Genomic DNA, 21138 nt, shown 5'->3' on the forward strand with positions numbered 1-21138 from the left:
TTTTAAGCGTTGTCTGACATTCGAACCCACCAGGGGTCAGAAACAGGGAGCGGTACAGTTGCAGGCAACGGCCACAGTCACTTCCTGTCTCTTAGCAGAGGCACTTCCCAGAAGCCCATCCGTGGCTGGCGCAGGAGAGCACGAATAAACCTGCCCCAGGGACACGCTGCAACGCGGCGGCACAGCCTGGGTCACCAGAGCCCTCCTGGGACGACAGAGGATGTTACAGCGCTAGCCTACACAGACTCTGGCGCTATTAGAGAGGCCATGGGAAAGTCAACTTCCCCAGGCCACTGCAACAGAACACAACAGCTCTGACCCAGCCAGGCCCATCGACTTCCATGTGCACAGGCGCAAAGACCTTGCTGAACCAGGCGCTATCTGACAGCAATTCTGAAAACACCAGCCCCAGCTGCAGCTCAGATTCCAGTGTGGCTTTTCACGCTTGGGAGAATTCATCTGTGCAGGCTTCATGTACACTAGGGGCTGCCCAAACTGGACCCAACCATGAGAGTGTTGACAGTTTACCAGGAGAACGTAAGAACGGCCAGACTGGGTCAGACCAATGGTCCATCCAGCCCAGTGTCCTGTCTGCCAACAGTGGCCAATGCCAGGTGCCTCAGAGGGAACAATGAGAACAGGGCAATTATCGACCAATCCATCCCCTATTGGCCAGTCCCAGCTCCTGGCAGTCAGAGGTTTAGGGACACCCAGAGCAGGGGGTTGCATCCCTGACCAGCCGGCTAACAACATTGATGGACTTCTATGAACTTATCTAATTATTTTGAATCCAGTTATACTCCACAACATCTCCTGGCAAGGAGTTCCACAGATTGACTGTGCATTGTTTGAAGAAATACTTCCTTCAGTTGGTTTTAAACCTGCTGCCTATTAATTTCATTGGGTGACCCCTGGTTCTTGTGTTATGTGAAGGGGTAAATTAAACTTCCTATTCACTTTCTCCACACCAGTGATGGTTTTATAGACCTCTATCAGATCCCCTCTTAGTCGTCTCTTTTCCAAGCTGAACAGTTCCAGTCTTTTTAATCTCTCCTCATATAGAAGCTGTTCCAAACCTTTAATCATGTTTGCGGCCCCTCTCTGCACCTTTTCCAATTCTAATTTCTTTTTTAGATGATGCAACCAGAAGTCAAGGTGTGGATGTACCACGGATTTCTATAGTGGCAGTATGATATTTTCTCTTATTATCTATCCTTTTCCTAATGGTTTCTAACATTCTGTTCGCTTTTCTGACAGCCGCTACACATGGAGTGGATGTTTTCAGAGAACTATCCACACGGACTCCAAGATCTCTCTCTTGAGTGGTAACAGCTAATTTAGACCCCAGCATTTTGTATGTATAGTTGGGATTATGTTTTCCAATGTCCATTGCTTTGCATTTATCAACATTGAATTTCATCTGCCATTTTGTTGCTCAGTCACCCAGTTTTGTGAGATCCTTTTGTAACTCTTTGCAGTCAGTTTTGAACTTAACTATCCTGAGTACTTCTGTATCATCTGCAAACTGCCACCTCACTGTTTACCCCCTTTTCCAGATCATTTATGAGTATGTTGAATAGCACAGGACCCCATACAGATCCCTGGGAGACCTCGCTATTTACCACTTTCAATTGTGAAAACTGACCATTTATTCCTACTTTTTGTTTCTTGTTTTTTAACCAGTTCCTGACCCATGAGAGGACCTTCCCTCTTATCCCATGACAGTTTACTTTGTTTCAGAGCCTTTGGTGAGGGACCACCTCAAAGGCTTTCTGAAAGTCCAGGTATATAATATTAACTGGATCACCCCTGTCCACATGCTTGTTGACACCCTCAAAGAATTCTAATAGATTGGTGAGGCGTGATTTCCCTTGACACAGACCATGTTGACTCTTCCCCAACATATTGTGTTCATCTACGTGTCTGATAATTCTGTTCTTTACTATAGTTTCAACCAGTTTGCCTGGTATTGAAATCAGGCTTACCGGCCTGTAATTGCTGGGATCGCCTCTGGAGCCTTTTTAAAAAATTGGTGTCACATTAGCGATCCTCCAATCATCCGGTGCAGAGGCTGATTTAAGCAATAGGTTCCACACCACAGTTACTAGTTCTGCAATTTCATATCTGAGTTTCTTCAGAACTCTTGGGTGATACCATCTGGTCCTGGTCACTTATTGCTGTTTAATTTATTGATTTGTTCAAAAACCTTCTCCACTGACACCCCAATGTGGGACAGTGCCTCAGATTTGTCCCTAACAAGAATGGCTCAAAATCTTCCTCACAAAGTTGGCAGTGAAGACTGATGCAAATAATGCATTTAGCTTCTTCACAATGGCCTTGTCTTCCTTGAGTGCTCCGTTAGCCCCTCGATTGTCCAGTGACCCCACTGATTGTTTGGCTGGCTTCCTGCGTCTGATGTACTTATAAAAAGGTCACACTAATTAATTTGCATTAAACTGAGCCAATTACTGCTGCCTTCCTCTTTAATGTGGAAGCAGACTCTGTAGAGACTACAATCCCAGCATGCAATGTGGCCTGTTTGGGTCAAACTAGAGTGTTGCATGATGGGACCTAGACCTCCTGCTGGTGTCGACACCATCATGGTGTGGGCCAAGTGGAGTTGGATGGAGAGCTGAAGTCATGCAGTCACCTCTCCCCATTAACAGGCTGTGGTTCTTTCTAGGCCACCATCAGAACCAACCAGAACCTGCCATTGAACCCCGGCCAGTTTTTTGAGTTTGGAGCAATTTCCGCTGAGGTTTTCCCATCACCTTTCCTGGTACCAGCTCGCCATGCTCCTGGGACCTGGCTGGGAACGGCTGATCGGTGCCGTTCCCAGCCTGACACAGCAAACACTGGACCTCTCCCAAATCGCCTGGGATTTCTGGTCTGGTTTGACTGGTTCAGGAGGCTCCTGGAAGTTCCTAGGAATTGGGGCGCTCAGCCAAACCTCCAGACCCTGCCCATCGCATGGTGTCAGCAGGGCCGCGCCAATGGCCTTCCAAAAACTACCCCGCTCCAGGAGTTCTGCCCACGCAAAGGGGCAGAGCGGGTGCCGGGCTCCTCTGAGGACCGGGGATGCTGCCAGTTGCAACATGTTTCCTGTTCTCTCTCCTCTTCCCTTCCCCTCCCTCTTTTCCTAATTAAACTGCAGGTGAACCTACCAGGCCGTGGCAACACGCCAGACACAAAATTCCTCCATGCAGATTGGAACTTGCCTCCATGCAGCTTCCGAACGCGCCGCTCTGAGAATGCGGCCGCTCTCCACTGCCAGTCCAGTCGCAGTGACGGGAATGACAGCCCGGGGCGGCTTGCTTGTTTTCAGGGTGGTCAGGCCCAGATCCACAATGACCCCTAGGCACCTTTCAGTGGAAAGGAGGAGCCTAAATACCTCTGTGGAGCCAGGCCCAAGTGGCTAGGGGGCTGCAGCGGGGCTCAGGAGACCACCGAGCGCACCCTCTCTGTGCTGCCCTTTCCCTGTGTCCTGCCTAGTTGGATTTTAAGTTCTTTAGGGTGAGCATTAAGGGACAAGGGATTGAGGTGCCCAGAGAGGCAGATAGGTGGGATTTGGAAAAGGGCCTACAGGCATTTTTTAAATCTATGGGAATTAGGCACCAAACTTGCCTTGACCCTCTGAACATCCTCCCAGGTGCCAGTCAGCATCTTTAGGCACCTAAATCCTCTGGGATCCTCTGCAGCACACAGCCCCACGGGGCCCCGATCTCAGCTGGGGCCTCCCGTGCCCCTGTCTCATAGACTCATAGACTTTAAGATCAGAAGGGACCAACATGATCATCTAGTCTGACCTCCTGCATGACGCAGGCCACAAAGCCGTCCCTACCCTTTCCCTTGACTCTGCTGTTGAAGTCCCCAAATCCTGTGGTTTAGAGACTTCAATTAGCAGAGAATGTCATGCCTGCGCTGTCTCCTGCATGGGGCGGAGAATGGCCGTGCGCACCCGACTCCAGCCCAGCTACCCGTAAAGAAATGGAGGGTGGCTGCTCTACCTAGACACCCGCAACAACCGGTGGCGACGCGCCTGTCGAGGGGGCGAGCGTTGCCTGGCACGAGGCTGACGGACCAGGTCTGTCCCGCGTAGGCCCATGAGCAGGGCCGCGCTCTGCAGGCAGAGCACCCTGTGCCGATGGAGAAGCTATCTGCAGTCATCGTTACAGTGTATAGCCGATATTGCCCCCGCCTGCCTGGCTCTGGCACCCCCGAGCCCCCGGCCTGCCTCACAAAACCCCCTCTGTATCAGGCCTGGTGAGACGTGCCTTCCCTGAAATAACCCCTTGGCTGGAACGTGCCCTGCGGGAGGAGACCACTCCCGGACCTGCTGGCTGTACCCTAGAAATGCCACTGGTATGGCTGGGTGAGAACGGCTGGGCCAGGGGTTGACTGGGAGAAACCTGTCCCAAGAAGCCAGCAGACCCCACTAGCTCCTCACCTGTATCTCAAACAACGTTCTTCCCAGCAGCTCTCCTGGCACCCGCACGAGTCTCAGTGGGCCCGGCCGACTGCTCGGTGCTGCCTGGTGCCCCGGAGAGGGCGTCTCTCCCAGCCCAGGAAGCCCTGGTGTGGCTGGGGTTTGAGGAATGGGCAGGCCAAGGCCCAGCGGACACAGGGCCAGAGCTGCTAAGACCCAGCCGTGGGGAGATTCAGCAAGGGGCGGAGGCCTGGACGGGAGCTGGGGAGGAGCGTGCCTGGTGCCGGGGGCTGGCTGAGGTTAGAAAGAGGGAGACGGGAGGCGGGCGAGCCCGGACGGGAGGCCCTGGACGTTTGCTAGCCACTCACTCGCCTCAGGCTGTGATCTCGCAGCTTCTGCAGAGCTGAGTCTGGCCAGCCCTCGGACGGGAGATCTCCCCAGGAAAACCCCTTGTGCATCCCGGCCAGGCCCCCGGAGGTGCTAAGGGTGCCATGCCAGTGGAGGTGCCATCTCCTTGGGGAGACGTAAAACCCCAGGTGCTGCCCACGTGGGGTCACTCGAGAGCCCAGGATTCCCTTGGTAAGACGCCAGGTGCAGCTGCCAGTGCCCGCCTCAGGTGCCAAGTATCGGGGGGCAGCCGGGTTAGTCTGTAGCCACAAAAACAAGGAGGAGTCCGGTGGCACCTTCAAGACGAACAGATTGATTTGGGTATAAGCTTTCGTGGGTAAAAACCCTCTTCTTCAGATGCGTGGAGAAGTGGGTTTGATACCCAGGAAAACTTATGCCCAAATAAATCTGTTCGTCTTGAAGGTGCCACCGGACTCCTTGGTTTTTCGGCTCAGGTGGTTTATTCCTCTCCCTAAAACCCCAGTGTCTACTGAACACAGCCCGGAGCGTCACTTCCTGTCCTAAACTGTTGTGTGGCGCTGCTGGGCGCGGCAGCGTCCCACCCCGGAGGGGGCTGCATTCCCATGGACAGAGGCGTTGGATGCCGGGTGCAATAGAGAGACCCCATCGGCGCCTGTGGCCAGGAGGACCGGGCCGCGGCTGTTCACCTGGCGCTTGTGCCCAAACCCCGCGTTTGAGCCGAGCGAGGGGGGGGTTTAGGGCCAGGGGGGTCGTTCGCAGCTGTTCGTTGGCGAGGCTCTTCCGCCGATCCACTTCCCTGACTCCCCCCGGGCGGCCGGACTCGGAGCGAGCGAGGCGCCGGAGCGGCCCCCACAAATAATTCAGAGGGAGGGAGGGAGGCGCACGCTCGGAGCTGATGGCGGCAGCGGGAACGCGATGAAAGATTCAAGGGCTCTGTCACTTCGGGTTACGAGCAACCAGCCCGCGGGCGCCTGGAGATCCCGGGGGCAGCGCGTGGAGCGGGAGCCGGGCCCCGGGGAGCCGCGCGCATTAGCGCCAGCGGCACAGAGCCCGCGGGCCGCTCTGCGGGGGCCCGGGGGAGGCCATTAGCGCCCCTGCTCTCACGGCCGGTTGGTTTGTTTGCAAAGCGGAGTTCGGAGCCGCTTGGAAACCCGCCAGGCCAGCGAGCCCACCTGGCAGGGCCGGCTACCGTGCGCCCTGGCTCTTAGCTCCCGGCCGTGGTTTGCGTGCCCGCCCTCTGCCCCAGCGCGCACTCCCCGCACTGGGAGACCCGTGGCCATTCCCGCCCTGGCTTGTAGAGGACGCTCCTGCGCTGTCCTGCCCGCTCAGGTCCCCGGGGCGGGTCCGCCGGGTTGGGAGAAGTCTGAAGTCAGAGGCCGCAGCAGAAAGTTGCGGAGACCAGAGCGTGGGTCTGGCCCGCCCCGCGCACAGCCCCTGGCCAGGTGGGGCGTGTGGCCAAGTCAGTGGGCTGAGAGCCAGGACTTGGGGCAGGATGGTTTCCTGGCGTCTTTCTCCGGTGATTGGGCTCCCGCTGCCCCGATTATCAGCGGGCAGGTCCAGGGCCCCCCAAGGGGGTCTCCGGTTGGGCACCCCAAAGAACTGGTCACTTCTGAGGCGCTTGGCCAGGTTCCCTCCCGATCCAATGACTCCCACGGGAGCCAGTGGGCGCAACAGATTCTCCGTCTATTTCCCAAGTCCCAGCCCCCTCCGAGCAGGGCAGGATTCGGGGCTCGTTGGGACGCTGAGAACCGCCCGTTTAGGCCCCACCCCAAACCCGACAATAACATGCCCCAGCGTCAATGCTACAAGTGGGCCGAGGTCAAAGTCATTGCAAATCCGCAGCTAGGAATTGCCCTCCTGGGCAGGGCCGCCCAGAGGATTCAGGGGGCCTGGGACAAACCAATTTCGGGGGCCCTTACATAAAAAAAGTTACAATACTATAGTCTCGTGGGGCCCCTACAGGGCGGGGGCCTGGGGCAAATTGCCCCACTTGCCTCCCCCCTCCTGGGTTAGAGCCAGGGCCCACAACTTGCCGGCTCGCCCCGGGCCAGCTCCGTTCCTGTCACTCTGAACCGCTGCCCAAGAGAGCCGCAAACAGGCCGGCGGGTGTTACTGACGGGTCTGGGGATGCCCGAGGAGGCTGCGAACGAAGCACTAAGCAGCCAGTGTTTGGCACGACACTGCCTCGTCTCAGCGGGAACATCCCCCGTCCTGCCAGGGCGCTCCACCCCGCAGCACGGGTCCTTTGGTCGGAGGAAACCGCCCTGGCTGCCCTGTGGGGAGTGAGCCGCCCACAATGGGGGGTTGGGCCCTCAGGTTAGCTACAGATCTGTGATGACATTTGGGTTCCTCAGCGTTGCGTTGTGAATAAACCGGATCTAATCCGGATTCCTCCCACCCGGGCTCAGTCTCCCCGTGGAGACAGCGAACCTACTGGCGCGAGTGAGCGCTGCTCGCGCCAGGGGGGTTTTCAGCGCTCCGGCTCTACATTCATTAGCCGAGTCTTTCCCGCTCTCCCGGCCTCGAGAGCCCCTGTAGTCCCGGGCCTGGGGTAGTTCCCACTAATGCAACCGTGCCCGCGCGTCGTTTTCTGGGGGCTTTGCACATCAGAGTCTCTCCCGTGGGTGGGAATCGGGCTCCGCCGCGGCCCAGCGCGCCCCAGCCGGGGGTGTGTCTGACGGAGCAGGAGCCGTGCGCCGCTGGGGGCGGGGGGGGCTCTGACCCCCTGAGGCTACTGGGCTGGGCCGGCTTCGGCGATGCAGGGGCCTCGGACCTGGAGAGAGCTGTCTGGAGGCCGGGCAAGGCGGGGGCATTGCCCGTGAGCGAGCCCAGCACCCTGCCCTGAAACCAGGGAGAGCTGAGCGGGCCGAGCGCCACAGGGGCTCTCCCGGAGCGGGTCTGGGCCCGGACTTCCACAGCCCGGGTCTGGCTCCCCCCACGGGACAAGGGACTGTTCCCGCGGGACGGCTGGCTGTGGTGGGGGTCGGGTCACAGAGGGAGGCGTCTGTCCCGGAGCTGGGACCGATTCATGGGGGGCGATCCCAGAGCAGGGAGTCGGATGCCGGGGGGATCCCTGAGACCTGCTAGGTACAGACTTGCAGGAACCGAACCTGGACGTGAGGAGTTGGGGTGGTCACCCCACTGCCGGGGAGGATCACATCCGGTCCCCCCAAATCCCCTCCTTTCCTCGTTCACATCCTGTCCTGCGGCGCTGCTGCTGGCCGCCTGCCACCTCCCACCCCAGAGCTGGCTGCATTTCTGAGGCGAGCGAGGCGCTTCCTGAGACAAAGCCCGCTGGCCCCGGGGCCCGAGAGAGCTCTGCCGGAGTGAGGGGCGCACAAATGGGGCTGGGGCTCGGAGAGACGCTTGGGGCAGGCGCGGGGCGGGCATGGGGCTCGGGAGAGGGGTTTTGAGAAGAAACAAGCCTCGGCTGTCGGAATATAAAAGGGATTCCGAAGTGGGGCTGCAGTACCCAGCCACCCCCCTGCGGTTCCCACTGGCTCTGTAGCTCCCGGCCTGGGCAGCTCACTCCGAGGCCGCAGGGTGCCCGGCGCAGGACCTGCCCCGGGCGTAGCGGCGGGGAGGGCGCAGCGTGCCCAGGGGGCGGAGGGGGCGGGCGCCCCGGCCCTTACCTCGGCTGAAGATGAGGCTCTCGTAGGGGATCTTGTTCTTGGTCTCCAGGCTGGAGCAGTTCCAGCGCTGGTCCCGGAACTGGTGCTGGCACTCGTGGATAGCGATCTGCATGCCCTGGATGGCGGAGGCCGTCACATCGGGGTGGCGGACACACACCTCCAGCTGGCGCCGCGTCAGGCCGGGCAGCGTCAGGCACACGGTGTTGGCGTTCAGCACCGGCTCCGACGGCAACTTCAGGCCCAGGATTTCGTTGGCGCAGGAGCTGGAAGGGAAGGGAGAGCCAGGCTCAGCGCCCTGCCCTGCCGTCTCGCCCGCCCAGGGCGCCAGGGGAAAGCCCCGCAGAGACCCAGTCACTGGGAGGCCCCCGCCGCGCAGTGCAAAGTCCCCACAGGGAGGGGGCAGCCGGGCCGGCCGGTGGAGCCAGGCCCCGGAGAGACCCGCCCACCAGCCCAGCGATTCTGAGCCGGGTGGGGAGTCGGGGCAGGGGATGGGTAGGCAGCCAGAAATCCCCAGCCGCAGCCTCTTTTCCACGGGCTCTCCAGCTCTGCCTCGGGCTGGGAGAGGATTCGACAGGCCTCTTCCCTACCAGCTCTTGTCCCAGCCCATCACCGCGGTATCTGGGCACCTTCTAGTCATGCACCAAGTCACCTGACCGACACCTGTCATGTGTGGAACCGGGCGGCGAAGAGAACCAAGATCAGAACCTAGGCAGACAGACAGACGGAAAGTGTGGGCCCCTTACTGAATGAGGGAGGCAACCTAGTGACCGAGGATGTGGAAAAAGCTAATGTACTCAATGCTTTTTTTGCCTCGGTCTTCCCAGACAAGGTCAGCTCCCAGACTGCTGCACTGGGCAGCACAATATGGGGAGAAGGTGACCAGCCCCCTGTGGAGAAAGAAGTGGTTCAGGACTATTTAGAAAAACTGGACGTGCACAAGTCCATGGGGCCGGATGCGCTGCATCCGAGGGTGCTAAGGGAATTGGCGGATGTGATTGCAGAGCCATTAGCCATTATCTTTGAAAACTCCTGGCGATCGGGGGAGATCCCGGACGATTGGAAAAAGGCTAATGTAGTGCCCATCTTTAAAAAGGGGAAGAAAGAGAACCCGGGGAACTACAGACCTGTCAGCTTTACTTCAGTCCCCGACAAAATCATGGAGCAGGTCCTCAAGGAATCCATTTTGAAGCACTTGGAGGAGAGGAAAGTGATCAGGAACCAGGGCCGGCTCCAGGGTTTTGTCCGCCCCAAGCAGCCAAAAAAAAAAAGCCGCGATCGCGATCTGCGGCTGCACTTTGGCGGGAGGTCCTTCGCTCCGAGCGGGAGTGAGGGACCGTCCGCCGAATTGCCGCCGAATAGCTGGACCTGCCGCCCCTCTCCGGAGCGGCCGCCCCAAGCACCTGCTTGCCAAGCTGGTGCCTGGAGCCGGCCCTGTCAGGAACAGTCAACATGGATTCACCAAGGGCAAGTCCTGCCTGACCAACCTGATTGCCTTCTATGAGGAGATAACTGGCTCTGTGGATGAGGGGAAAGCAGTGGACGTGTTATTTCTTGACTTTAGCAAAGCTTTTGATACGGTCTCCCACAGTATTCTTGCCAGCAAGTTAAAGTAAGGCTTGGATGAATGGACTGTAAGGTGGATAGAAAGCTGGCTAGATCGTCAGGCTCAGCGGGTAGTGATCAATGGCTCCATGTCTAGTTGGCAGCTGGTTTCAAGTGGAGTGCCCCAAGGGTCGGTCCTGGGGCCGGTTTTGTTCAGTATCTTCATTAATGATCTGGAGGATGGTGTGGACTGCACCTTCAGCAAGTTTGCAGATGACACTAAACTAGGAGGCGTGGTAGATACACTGGAGGATAGGGACAGGATACAGAGTGACCTAGACAAACTGGAGGATTGAGCCAAAAAAAACCTGATGAGGTTCAACAAGGACAAGTGCAGAGTCCTGCACTTAGGAAGGAAGAATCCCATTCACTGCTACAGACTGGGGACCGACTTGCTAAGTGGCAGTTCTGCAGAAAAGGACCTAGGGGGTCACAGTGGATGAGAAGCTGGATATGAGTCAGCAGTGTGCCCTCATTGCCAAGAAGGCCAATGACATATTGGGCTGTCTTAGCAGGAGCATTGCCAGCAGATCGAGGGAAGTGATTATTCCCCTCAGGGCCGGTTCCAGGCACCAGCTTCTTAAGCAGGTGCTTGGGGCGGCCGCTCCGGAGAGGGGCGGTGGGTCCAGGTATTCGGTGGCAATTCGGCGGAGGGTCCCTCACTCCGCCTGGGAGTGAAGGACATCCCGCCGAATTGCCGCCGCAGATCGCGATCGCGGCTTTTTGTTTCGTTTTGTTTTGGCTGCTTGGGGCGGCCAAAACCCTGGAGCCGGCCCTGATTCCCCTCTATTTGGCACTGGAGAGTATTGCATCCAGTTTTGGTCGTCCCCCCCCTACAAAAGGGATGTGGATAAATTGGAGAGAGTCCAGTGGAGAGCAACAAAAATGATTAGGGGGCTGGGGCAAGGTTGAGGGAACTGGGGTTATTTAGTCTGAGAGACGAGAAGGGTAAGGGGGGATTGGACAGCAGCCTTCAACTACCTGAAAGGGGGTTCCAAAGAGGATGGATCTAGACTGTTCTCAGCGGTAGCAGACGACAGAACAAGGAGCAATGGTCTCAAGTTGCAGTGGGGGAGGTCTAGGTTGGATATTAGGAAACACTATTTCACTAGGAGGGTGGTGAAGCACTGGAATGGGTTACCTAGGGAGGTGGTGGAATCTCCTTCCCTAGAGGTTTTTAAGGTCAGGCTTGATTTAGTTGGGAATTGGTCCTGCTTTGAGCAGGGGGTTGGACTAGTTACCTCCTGAGGTCTCTTCTAACCCTGATCTTCTATGATTCTAGGGGTGTATATGGAGACAGACAGCAGAGAGGGTGTCTGGGGATGAATGGGTGGATGGCTAGACAGAGGGCGTGTGTAGAGATAAGAGTGGAGGGTATGAGAGATTAGATAGGTAGAGGAGGTGTATGAGGATGGGTGGAAGGATGGATGGTGGGAGGACATGTGGGAACGCAGGGACAGCAGCCCCAGAGACCCAGGCCCGGTTTGGGTGACTGTCACGGAGTATTGGGGGACTCAGGGCCCTGCACCCCCGGCTTCCTGCGGTTCACCATGACTCTCAGCCAGCCAGTAAAGCAGAAGGTTTATTTGGATGACAGGAATACAGTCCAAGACAGGTCTTGCAGGCACAGACAACAGGGCCCCCCTCAGTTAGGTCCAGCTTGGGGTCCCAGGGCATGCCAGCCCACCCCCCTTGGGGGGTCAGAGCCATCTCTGCCTCCCAGCCATCTCTCCAGCCTGCTTCCAGCACTCTGCCTTCAGCGACCCCTCCCACAGCCTTTGTTCAGTTTCCCGGGCCCCGGAGTCACCTGGCCTTCAACCCCCTCCTGGGTTCTCATGTTACAAGCTCAGGTATGTTCCCTTGGGCCGGCTCCCATCCCCCGATGCAGACCATCCTAGTCACACTCCCCTGTCAGCATTCCCACACCCCAGCAAGAACAGTCCCAGTTCGTCACATCTCTCCCCCCTTCGAGACCGAACTGAGCGGGGTCACTTTAGCCAGTGACCTGGGGAAGTTCGAACCTACCCCCGTTCCCATGGATGCCCCCGCATCCCTCCAGTTCCTTGGTGGGAGTTACACCAGGCCCCTTCCGTTCCACGCCCCCCCTTAGGTCGGGGGTGCTTGATGGCACTCGCAGTTCGCATGTGGGAAGGTTTATGCGGCCTGTGCCCTTTTCCCACCCCCATACCTCTGGGGCTCCAACTGGGCTGTGGTCTTCTCCCAGCGCTCCAGTCTGGAGGTCTGTGCTTTGGGCTCTCTTGGTTTAGAGCCGCCCTTTTAACCTTGGCCTCCCTCCGGAAAGGATCCTTTATGCTGGGCAAGGGTCCTAAAGCTGTTTTCCCCTTGTCCCAGGCCTTCCTCCCCCTCTGACAGGGGTCACAGGATCCGCAGTACTGTCGGACAGTAACAAAGACCCCAGGCCAGTAAAAGCTCCGTAGCAGCCTCTGCTGGGTACGCCAGGTTCCCTGGTGCCCTGCGAGGGGAATGTCATGGGCCCGGCACAGCAGCTGGCGGCGATACTTCTGGGGTACCACCAGCTGCCTCCTGATCCCCCCTGACTCCATTTTCCCTGGGGGAGCCCATTCTCGGTACAGGAACCCCTTCTCCCACAGGAATCTTTTCCGGCCACCTCGTCCCATGGTCTGTACCGCATTGAGGTCGGCCAGGTCCCTTATCTTCCGCAAGGAGGGATCTCTCTGTAACTCGGCCTGGAACTCAGCAGCTGGGACGGGGATGGCCACCTGCTCTTTCTCGCCCGCTGGGTCCGAAGCTGCAGCCTCCCTGAGCCGCGTCCCTGGGCGTTCCCTCCCCACCAGGTTAGGGTCCTGCGCCTCAGGCAAGGCACCCCCCCCAAGGCCAGGGCGCAGGGCCCCTCGCCGGCTCTGACTGCGGGTCACAACCAGTGCCTTTTGGGGGTTGCTTGGCCAGTTCTCCAGGTCCCCCCCCATCAATACCTCAGTGGGCAAATATGGGTGTACCCCCACATCCTTGGGGCCCTCCTTGGCCCCCCACTTCAGGTGTACCCTTGCCACGGGCACTTTGACTGGTGTTCCGCCCACCCCCGTCAGGGTCAGGTAGGAGTTGGGCACCACCTGATCTGGGGCCACCACCTCGGGCCGGGCCAGCGTCACCTCTGCGCCCGTATCCCAGTATCCATTGACCTTCCTCCCATCCACCTCCAGGGGAACAAGGTACTCTCTCCGGAGGGACAGCCCCGCGCCCACCGTATAAACCAAAAACCCTGAGTCTGGGGCATCCAGCCCCCTAGAGGAGCTGGCCTGGGGCCCTTCTCTCTCTTGAGCAGTTGATAAGCTGCCAGCCCCTCTTGCGTGAGAAGCCTGCCCCTCGTCCGTCTGGGCCTCTACCAAGTTAACCCTATGCGGGTTCGGTCTGCTCAGTCTGTCCTTGAGCTTGGGGCACTGGGCCCGAACGTGGCCTCTTCGGCCGCAGTAATAGCAGCTCATGTCCTGTGGGTCCCCTCGAGCCGGTCGGTTGTCCCTGATGCTGGGCCTTCCCCGTGGGAGGGGATTCCCCATATTCCCCCTTTGGGAGGTCCCAGGGTGACTCTCTCTCTGCATCGCGGCGGGCCTGTTCCTTTGGGGCTCCTCCCTGCCACCCCCTGACCGGCTCTTTACAAACTCATCAGCCAGCTGCCCGGCGTGTCGCGGGTTCTCTGGCTTTCTGTCCACCAACCACAGCCTCAGGTCGGATGGGCACCGCCCATACAGTTACTCCAGTACCAGCAGTTTAATCAGGTCCTCCTTCGTCTGGGCCCCACCAGCCCACTTGCTGGCGTATCTTTCCATGCGGACGGCTAGTTGCAAATAGGAGATTTCAGGGGTTTTATCTTGACTCCGGAACCTTTCCCGGTACATCTCAGGAGTCAGCCCAAACTCTCGTAGCAGGGCCTTTTTGAATAGTTCGTAGTCCCCTTTCTCTGCCTCTCCCAGTTGGCGGTACAATGCCACGGATTTGGGGTCCAGTAAGGGGGTAAGGGCCCGGAGTCTGTCCGCGGGGTCCACCCGGTGCAGCTCGCAGGCCGTCTCAAAGGCCTCCAGGAAGTCATCCATGTCCTCCCCCTCCTTGTATGGGGCCATGATGCACTTATCAAAGCCCCGTGCAGTCCTGGGTCCCCCCTCACTCACCGCCGCCGGGGGTTCGCTGCCCTTCAATCTCGCCAGTTCCAGTTCATGCTGACGCTGTCTCTCTTTCTCCTCCCGTTCACGCTGATGCTGTCTCTCATTCTCCTCCCGTTCATGCTGTCTCTGTCTCTCTTCACGCTGATGCTGTCTCTCTTTCTCCTCCCGTTCACGCTGATGCTGTCTCTCTTTCTCCTCCCGTTCATGCTGTCTCTGTCGTTCACGATCCTCCAGCTCTCTCAGTTTTAGCTCTTTCTCCCATTCCAGCCAATTCCGCTCCCCGGATGCCGAACGTCGCCGGGAGGATCCTCTGCTGGCCGGCGGGCTTCGCCGGGGGGACCCCCTGCTGGCCGGGGGGGTCACGGCGCCTTCGGTATTTGCTGGGCTCCTCCCCACCCTTCCCCTAGGCATAGGAAGGAGGGGTCTCGGGAAGCCCTCAGCAGCCGGCTGACCACTCCCAGCTGGGACAGACACTGGTGCCTGCGCTGCATTTGCCAGGCTGCTTCCCTGAGACACAGGGATCAGTTCATTCGCGCGATCTTCCGCCTCCAGCTGGGCAATGAGCTGTTCTTTGGTGAGCCTCCCAACGTGCAGCTGCCTCTGCTTGCACAGCTCCACCAGGTCGCTCTTAAGCCGCTTGGCATACATCTTCCTGCTGGCCACTCACCGGCCTGTGTGCTCACAGCTCCCCACAGTTCCCAGGGGGCCCCCTAGTGTGCCAGCCCTTCTCGAGGTCACCGCCTCTCAGCCAGGGTCGAGCTGCAGACTCCTCCGCCCCTGGGACCACTCGCTGCGATCCCCCCGGGGGACCCTGTTACTGCAAAAGTCCTTCTCGCTGGTCACACACTCCCAGGGGTAATAACCGTCTCTCTCTCACTCTTCAGTACGCCTGGTCCCCGTCAATCCCCCTTCGTTTTACTGCTCCCCAGTCACTTACTGCAGGAAGCGCCGTCCACGGGGTGCAGTAGATCCCACCGCTGCCACCAGTTGTCACGGAGTATTGGGGAACTCAGGGCCCTGCACCCCCGGCTTCCTGCGGTTCACCATGACTCTCAGCCAGCCAGTAAAGCAGAAGGTTTATTTGGATGACAGGAATACAGTCCAAGACAGGTCTTGCAGGCACAGACAACAGGGCCCCCCTCAGTTAGGTCCAGCTTGGGGTCCCAGGGCATGCCAGCCCACCCCCCTTGGGGGGTCAGAGCCATCTCTGCCTCCCAGCCATCTCTCCAGCCTGCTTCCAGCACTCTGCCTTCAGCGACCCCTCCCACAGCCTTTGTTCAGTTTCCCGGGCCCCGGAGTCACCTGGCCTTCAACCCCCTCCTGGGTTCTCATGTTACAAGCTCAGGTATGTTCCCTTGGGCCGGCTCCCATCCCCCGATGCAGACCATCCTAGTCACACTCCCCTGTCAGCATTCCCACACCCCAGCAAGAACAGTCCCAGTTCGTCACAGTGACCACCTAAGCTTTTGGCTCATTAACCAAGCCGAGGGCCAGTCAGTGATGGGGCTCACCCCCTGCAGTGCAGTCCCCCCAGATTTGCACCTTTCACTGAGATCAGACTCCCTGAGTCCCTGTGTCTCCTGTGGGATGGGCGTGGACCGAGCATGCAGAGCTCAGCATCAGCCCTGCTGCCATGTTGAAATTCTATTGCTGGTCTATCCAGGTTCGTGTCCCACCCCTATCACCCTGGTATCTGGGCACTTGCCAGTGTGCATTAAACAACAGGACTGCCATCTGTGCCAGGGGGTTCGCTCTCTCTCACCCTCTCCCAGATGGGGAGCTGTGCGTCCGGGGCAGGACTGAGTTTTCTAACATCTCCGGTGCTCTGTATCTCTGTCAGCGGAGGTCAGTCAGAGAAATGCCCCTGGCACAGGGAGCAGGGGCTGGGAGGTTTGGGATGGTCCTTCCTCCCTCAGTCAGCGTCCAGCCCTAAGCATGCTCTGTCCCCTGCCTGGACAAGTTTTCCCCCGATCGCAGAATGCCCCGTGGGGCCTGAAGAGCAGAACTCTGCCCGGGTCTCCAGCCCGGACCCCTGGAGCACTAGAAGACAGGGACTGAGCCCTGGGCTGTGGGGCGCCGGTGTGGGGCGTGGGGACAGGTGCCCATGTTGCAGCCCAGCCAGGTAACGTTGTTCTGTGCTAGCTTCAGGAAAGGTGACCATGAAGCCCGGCCCTTCGTCTCCTGTCTCTCTCCCCACCGGCAGGACCTCATGTTCCACTCCGCGGCGGCGTCTGTGCCCGAGACCCTCTTGCCAGGGATCTGAAAGTCAAGCTGGGCTCTGCCAGGCGACTCTCCGCCTCTCTCTCTGGCACCCGCTGGGAAGTCTCAGGCCTGGCCCAGGCCGGCTTGTCCCTCTTAGGTCACGTTCCGCGCCGTGCTCCCAGGCTGTGTCCATGTTCAGCGTGGGGCTCCCAGGTCGGCTGTGCTAGGGCCACCCCAGTGGGCCCGGGCCTGTCGCTGGCACCAGGGGCCAGGCCGCCCTCCCTGTCCTGGCCTCGTTGAATCTCAGGAGCCAGTGGAGGCCTGAAAGCATGTGGGGGGAGGGCTGAGGGTCACCCAGCGGCAGAGTCCTGGTCCCGGAGGGGCATCATCAGAAAGCCTGGTGGGGACAGCACAGGTTCGCCCCTTCATACCAGGGCCCAGCTCCCAAGCTCCTCGTCTGGGCCCAGCTCCCGGGGTCTGTCCAAGTCAGGCCTGGAACAGGCCTCTTCGCTCCTTCTTCGGGGGGTCCCTCTGCACCCGCTCTGCCGCTTGACTCGGGCCTTTCTTTGGGATTCACCAAAGCCAGAGAAGAGCCCCACAGCGCCGGCGCCTTCGAAGGCCGAGCCCCCCGCAGCCAGGGCCGGACGCCAGCCAGGTGACGGGACTCGCTTGGGGAGGCGCTGGGCTCGGTCTGACTCCAAAGACAGACTGCTGAACTTGAATTAATATGCAAATTCGATACAATTAACTTAGGTTTGAACAGAGACTGGAAATGGTTGGGTCATTACTCATCGAGGGGCTCCCATCAGGTCTGGCAGTCAGGCCAGGCGTGTTCCCCTGGACGCCGTTTTACACCCAGGAGACTAAACCCGTTCTCCCTTTCAGTGCCGCGGGGCCAGGCTCGGAGCTCAGCTCGCTCCGGCGCCAATCCGAAGTCGCTAGGGGAGCGGGCGCAACCTTAATACCCGGTGCAGGGAGCTCCCCAAGTCCTGACCCCGATTCGGAGTCACTCCTGGTTTGCCCCCGCCTGTCAGATCAGGATCAGTCCCGCTGTGCATGTCCCAAGCCAAGAGACTTTCAGCCCCACACGTCTCTGACTTGCGGGTGGTTTGCTCTGTTCTCCTGCCTCTCTTCCTTCGCTCCATCCTCTCCCGCCAGCCCCCACTCCAATCCAATGGGGGGGGGGGGCGTGCCAGGGCGGCTGGAAATCATGTGCGGCCGCTGTCATCTTCTTCTCTGATCCCCCGGCGCTGCCGCATCGCCCCCCCGCCCCCCCGGACTAAGTGGGTTTAAACACGATTTCACGGTGAAAGGCCCGCGGGTCACAGGCTGCGGCTGTTTTAATTAATACACGTTCCAGCGTCAACACATTCTGTGCGAACCGGGGGGGGGGCAGCCCAGAACCAGGAGCTGGAGCGAGCCGGGGGGGGGGGGGGGGGTTAACCCTTCCCTGCCCGCCGCCCGGAAGTTTGGCAGCTGGTGGGGGAGCCGGGGAGATCGAAGGAAGACGGCTGGAGTGGCCTGTGATGGGGGGGGGGTCATGGCCAGCGAAGGGGGGAACGTCGGGGTCCCCCGGGTACTGGGCGTGGGGCACAAGCCGGCCGGCTCCCCACCCCCAGCCCCTGTTTCCCTCGGATTTGGGATGAAAGGGACCTACCGACCAAAAGAGCTCGGTTCTCCTGGCCCCGCCCTTCGGGAGCGCCCCGGCATCCCAGCTCGGGTGGCCACAGGGGCGCCCCGTCGCCCTCCAGGGTCCCTGCCCGGACAGACCCCAAGTTGCCTGGAGTAAGGACACCCCCGGCTGGAGGGCCCAGCGCCAGGCTCCGGCGGCGTTTCCCGAACCCCGCCCTGCACGGGGGCTGGTCGGGGAGCGCCCTGCGCCTCCCCCGGCACAGGTGGGTCAAACCTCCCTTTGTGCAGCCCGGGAAAGGCAAACAAACTCCCAGGGGACTGTCCTGACATGCGAATCTTCGTGTGAATTAACCCCAGCGATACACCGGCCTGGCAGCCACATGGCCCGGCGGCTACGTGTGAAGCCCAGATTGTCCAGGGCTCGAACTAGCCGCTCGACTCCTTGTTTTTTAAATAGGGGCAGCGAAATCCCCCAAATACCCACCCCACCCCCATCATGGGACCCTAGAACCGACCCCGGGACACAACTTGGCCCACCTCAGCCAGCAAGGCAATGGGGAAAGAACCCAAGAGTCCTGGGCCTCTGTCTAGACAAAACTCGCTCCTTAGCCCTGAATTGTGAGCCATTGGCAGGTGGGCAGCGCAGCCCATTAGACAGCCCGGCCTGGTCGTGTGGGAGCGGAGCTGGGGGCGTGTGGCGGGACAGCTGGTTCTGAACTTCTTTGCTCCACATGCTCCAGCAGGAGAGGACCCGATTCGGAGCGGGCCAGGAGCCGCGGCGAGCCCTGCCCGAGCAGACGGACAATTCCCCCTTGCAGGGGTTGCTCTGCGGTCCGGGTGGGCCCGGCCGAGGCTGGGGTCTGACCTCGCGTAGCCGGGGTGCCACACGGGGCCACTCGAGGGACGCTGCTCCCGGTTTTCGCCGCGGGAGGCGAGCCGGAGTCAGGCTTCGCCCGGCTGCTCGGCCAATCGGCGCCTGACCCAGAAAGCAATGCCGAGCAGAGGCGGCTTCCATGGCACTTGCGAGGAAAAGCAAATTCCCCTCCGGGGAGAATTTCCACACGGCGGAGGAGATCTCTAGGAAGGGAAGCGGATTATCGGGAGGGGACGGGAGGGGGGTGGTTAGCACACGGGGGAAATAATCCTCCCGAATCCGTCACAGAACATTGACAATCCGGTTCAACGTCGCGTTCCGGAGAGGCAGAGCGCGCTGCGATTCCCAAAGGGCTCCGAAGTGACATCGCCTCTCCTGGGGCCCGTGGGTGGCTGCGCGACTCAGCTCCCGGGAGCACGGGGCAGCTGGCGAGGGACCATGGGCCGGGACACAAGCCTGGGTCCTGGGGGGCCCACCACGGCTAAAACCAGGCGAGTTTAGGAAGTGGGAGCGGAGCCCGAGCGCGGCGGGGGGGGGGGGGTCTCTTACCTTCGCAGCCAGAGGCCGAGGAGAAGCAGGGAGCAGAACCCGGGCAGCAGGGCCAGACCCATCTTGTGTCCCGCTGGCTTGGTGGGGGGCTTGGCAGCCGCGCCGGGCTCGGGTTTGCGGGGGGAAGGGAGGGCGTTGGGTTTCCCGTGGTGGTTTCCCCGGCTGCTGCTGGTTCTTGTCTCTTCTCGCTGCTTCTCGCACTTCCCTCCGCTCCTCAGGACCTCAGGGATCCCCCGCCTGGATTGGTGGGTTGACAGTCCCAGCAGGACGGGGCCATCCTCGCCGCGGGCAGCCCCCAGCCCCCCACCCCCCAGCACAACCCCAACTACATGGACCAGGCAGGGCGGCTCCCCCCTCTACAAGGACATCAAAGTTCCGAGGAGCCGCCGGCTGTTTGCGGGGGAAGAGCTGCTCTCATTCCAGGCTCCATGTGGACAGGTCCTGCCCCTCCGCCCCCCAGCCAAGCCTCCAGCCGGGGGAGGGGGGCCTAGCTGCAGGGGGCTGGCAGAGGCAGAACGAGGGGGCAGGCTGCCCCCCTACCCAGCCCCCCCTTGGCTTCTCTCTTTGCCACTCGGCCTCGCTTTGCTCAGAGCTGCCTGTCCTGTGCGCCCCGGGCGGGGCGCTCCGGTGCCTGGGGCGGGGCGCGTGCGGGGGTGTGTGTGTCTCTCCTTGTGGGGGGGGGACAAGCTCCCCTGGATCTTGTAGGCGCACGTGGAGCCCCAGCTGCTCCCCCTCCCCGCCGCTTTCTCCTGCTGCCTCCGGCTCAGCGCCTCCCTGCGCCCCGCCGCCGCCTGGAACCGTCTTCTGGCGAAGAGCGCAGCGGGCAGGGTCCCGGCCCGGCTCGCACCGGGGCTGCGGCGGCTGCTCTGCCTGGGATCGCGCTGCGTTCCTCAGCGCCCGGAGCCCGAGTCCCGACACGTCTGGGCAGGAGCCCGCAGGGGAAGGACGGGGGCAGAGGGTGGCAGCGGCAGCGGGGCAGGCGGGGCGAGGAGGGAGCGTGCCACACACGGCCTGCCGGGGAGGGGGCGTGCGGGCGGGGCGGGGATGGAGGTGTTGGTGCATGGATCTCTGGGGTGTGCATGATGTATAGGGGTGTGCATGGATGTGTGTGTGTTCGTGCGCGCATGGATACATAGGGGTGTGCATGGAGGTGTGTGTGCATGGGTCTCTGGTGTGTGCATGGATATATAGGGGTGTGTGTGGATACATAAGGGTGTGGATGGAGGTGTGTGTGCATGATATATAGGGCTTTGCATGGATATGTGTGTGTGTGCGCGCGCGTGGGGGTGTGGATAGAGGTGTGTGTGCATGGATATATAGGGGTGTACCTCGCTGTGTATCACGCATGTGGATGTGACAGCGTGCATGGATATAGGGGTATGGATGTGTGTGTATGGGTGTGCACGGATGTGTGTGCATAGGTATATGTGGATGTGCATGTGTGGCTGGCTGGCTGAGTGCATGGATGTGGTGTGTGTTTATGGGGATGGGTGGGTGTGCATTGGTATATAGGGGGTGTGCATGGATGTGCGTGGGGATATCGCGGGGGATGTGTGAGTGTGCGTGGCTGTGGGGGTGTGCATGGTTGTAGCTGGATGAGGGGTGTGGGCCTGAGATCATGGTTGTGAAGGTGTGTCCATGGATGTGGTCTGGGAACATGACTGGGGTGTGCCTGGATTTGAGAGGGCGGGGCCTGCCCGTGTGAGTGTGCAG

At 60.2% G+C, this 21138-nt stretch overlaps 1 protein-coding gene across 1 annotated transcript in view; it reads right to left on the minus strand.

Annotated features, from left to right (window-relative positions):
• WNT10A (Wnt family member 10A) overlaps positions 1-19632 on the minus strand; it is a 46324-nt gene extending 26692 nt beyond the window's left edge. Inside the window, exons 1-2 of the mRNA XM_008167744.4 lie at positions 19426-19632; positions 8428-8690 (exon numbers count right to left, since the gene is read on the minus strand). Coding sequence (XP_008165966.2) covers positions 8428-8690; positions 19426-19487 — 325 coding nt within the window. The 5' untranslated portion in view covers positions 19488-19632. The remainder of the gene's footprint in view (positions 1-8427; positions 8691-19425) is intronic.
• Positions 19633-21138: the final 1506 nt, after the last annotated feature.

The sequence above is a fragment of the Chrysemys picta genome, chromosome 11 (assembly GCF_011386835.1).
Source record: "Chrysemys picta bellii isolate R12L10 chromosome 11, ASM1138683v2, whole genome shotgun sequence".
In the NCBI taxonomy this organism is placed as follows: Eukaryota; Metazoa; Chordata; order Testudines; family Emydidae; genus Chrysemys; species Chrysemys picta.